This window comes from Drosophila rhopaloa, unplaced genomic scaffold, assembly GCF_018152115.1.
Source record: "Drosophila rhopaloa isolate 14029-0021.01 unplaced genomic scaffold, ASM1815211v1 contig_155, whole genome shotgun sequence".
NCBI lineage: Eukaryota > Metazoa > Arthropoda > Insecta > Diptera > Drosophilidae > Drosophila > Drosophila rhopaloa.
Genome location: NW_025335034.1, coordinates 1,830,122 through 1,832,372, shown reverse-complemented (window position 1 = coordinate 1,832,372; position 2,251 = coordinate 1,830,122). Strand labels below are relative to the sequence as shown.

Sequence of the window (2,251 nt, the reverse complement as noted above, 5' to 3'; positions counted from 1 at the left end):
TAATTACTGCCGAAGCAGCGTCTCAAGGTCGCCGCGGAGGGGAAGTGCGCGGGCGGATAACTCGCGATGATAATGGGCGCGATGGGTAGGTAATAAGCAGCGCAGCAGGTAGGCCGCATACGGATAAAGTCTGCAGGACCTCGGATAACTTCCCCTCGCCGGCAATGCAAGGACATTTCCCGGGAGGGGTGGTTGCGAACAGCAGGCGGCAAAGTGTCATGCGCAGGGATATTTATGCGCTATAACGGCGAGCGTGTGCCGAGAGCACTCTGATTTTGCTATATATGCAGGATCTGCGGCAGGACCAGCTCATTCGCAAACCCACCAGCGTTGCGTGCACATCGCAGTTAGAGCAGTTTAGTAACTTACACACACACATATCCGAGATGGCCACCACCAACAGCCAGCAGAGCCATTACAGCTACGCCGACAACATGAACATGTACAACATGTACCACCCCCACAGTTTGCCGCCCACCTACTACGATAACTCCGCCAGCAACGCCTACTACCAGAACAGCTCGAGTTACCAGGGCTACCAGGGCTACTACCCCCAGGAGAGTTACTCCGAGAGCTGCTACTACTACAACCAGGAGCAGGCGACCGTGACCAGCCAGACCCTGCCCACCACCCCCCCGCCGAAGAGCGCCAAACGCAAGGCCGAGGAGGATGCCGCCTCCATTATCGCCGCCGTCGAGGAGCGACCCAGCACCCTGCGCGCCCTGCTCACCAACCCCGTGAAGAAGCTGAAGTACACCCCCGACTACTTCTACACCACCGTGGAGCCCGTGAAGAAGGCCCCGGCCTCCAAGGTCGCCGCCAGCCCCGCCCCCAGCTACGAGCAGGAGTACGTGGCCGTGCCCACGCCCTGCGCCTCCGAGGACGTCGACTACCTGGACGTCTACTCGCCGCAGTCGCAGTCGCAGAAGCATCTGCAGAATGGCGACTTTGCCACCCCGCCGCCAACCACGCCCACCTCCCTCCCGCCCGTCGAGGGCATCAGCACCCCACCCCAGTCGCCGGGGGAGAAGTCCTCGTCAGTCGTCGGCCAGGAGATCAATCATCGCATTGTGACAGCCCCGAACGGAGCCGGCGATTTCAATTGGTCGCACATCGAGGAGACTCTGGCATCAGGTAGGCATCGTTCCACCCCTAAAAATGCACTATAGTAGTTCAAAATATTGAAAAGAAATATATGAATATATTTTGAATATTTTCAAAAAAACATTAAAATGAACCAATAGCTAACCCATCTTTCTCCCATTTGTTGCTTACAGATTGCAAAGACTCGAAACGCACTCGCCAGACGTACACCCGCTACCAGACCCTCGAACTCGAGAAGGAGTTCCACTTCAACCGCTACATCACCCGGCGTCGTCGCATCGACATCGCCAATGCCCTGAGTTTGAGCGAAAGGCAGATCAAGATCTGGTTCCAGAACCGACGCATGAAGTCCAAGAAGGATCGCACGCTGGAGAGCTCCCCGGAGCACTGTGGTGCCGGCTACTCGGCGCTGCTGCCTCCTCTGGAGGTTGCGGCCACTGCACCACCCATGTACCACCAGCACCACCAGGCCACTGCCACAGCCACCGCCACAACCACCACCTACCCCGCCTACAACCACAGCCATGGCCACAGCTATGGAATGCTGAACGATTACCCACAGCAGCAGCAGTACGAGGCCTACCCGCAGCAGTACCCGCAGCAGTGCAGCTACCAGCAGCATCCGCAGGACCTGTACCATCTGCCCTAAGCTCCCCGGTGCGGATGAGTACCGCCGCCGTACCGCCACCCGACCGAAGCGCACTTCCCTCGACCATTTGTAGGTGACACGCAAATGGCGAAAGCCGAGAACGAAGCTGCGAAGCGATGAGTCGCACAGTAGAGGGCGCAGCGCACTCCCCATGGTGCCCAGGGCCTTTGGGCACAAGGACGAGTGCGGCTGTGCAGCGGCAGAGAGGCGCAGGCAGACCTGGCAGCCTCTGCCTGCGCGCCGTGAAAGGACGAGGATCCTTGCTGCGAGCGGAACCCAGTGGCTGGCCATGATGGGTTCTCAGCGATCGATTAGCTGCGGCCAAACACAAACCCAAAACACTCAGCTGGGAGGCCGATAATGGCCAACAGACTTGGAGACTGACACATGTTTTTGTACAGCTAGTTGTTAAGCCAAAAGTATATTAGATTCCTATTTATTGAAATATATAGTAAACCGATCGAATTTAAACTAATTAAATGGCATATTTATTGGGGG

The 2,251-nt window shown here is 57.3% G+C and overlaps 1 protein-coding gene across 1 annotated transcript; it reads left to right on the top strand.

Annotated features, from left to right (window-relative positions):
• The first annotated feature begins 335 nt into the window (after positions 1–335).
• LOC108038385 (segmentation protein fushi tarazu) lies at positions 336–1,762 on the top strand. The gene is made up of 2 exons (XM_017115161.2): positions 336–1,134; positions 1,278–1,762. The coding sequence occupies exons 1-2, from the start codon at positions 387–389 to the stop codon at positions 1,751–1,753; spliced, it is 1,224 nt and encodes a 407-aa protein (XP_016970650.2). The 5' UTR covers positions 336–386; the 3' UTR covers positions 1,754–1,762.
• Positions 1,763–2,251: the final 489 nt, after the last annotated feature.

Excerpts from the sequence above, each read along its gene's own strand:
- LOC108038385 (XM_017115161.2), top strand. The coding sequence starts at position 387 with ATGGCCACCACCAACAGCCAGCAGAGCCATTACAGCTACGCCGACAAC. Across the intron at positions 1,135-1,277 it reads CGAGGAGACTCTGGCATCAG|ATTGCAAAGACTCGAAACGC; the intron begins GTAGGCATCGTT and ends TGTTGCTTACAG.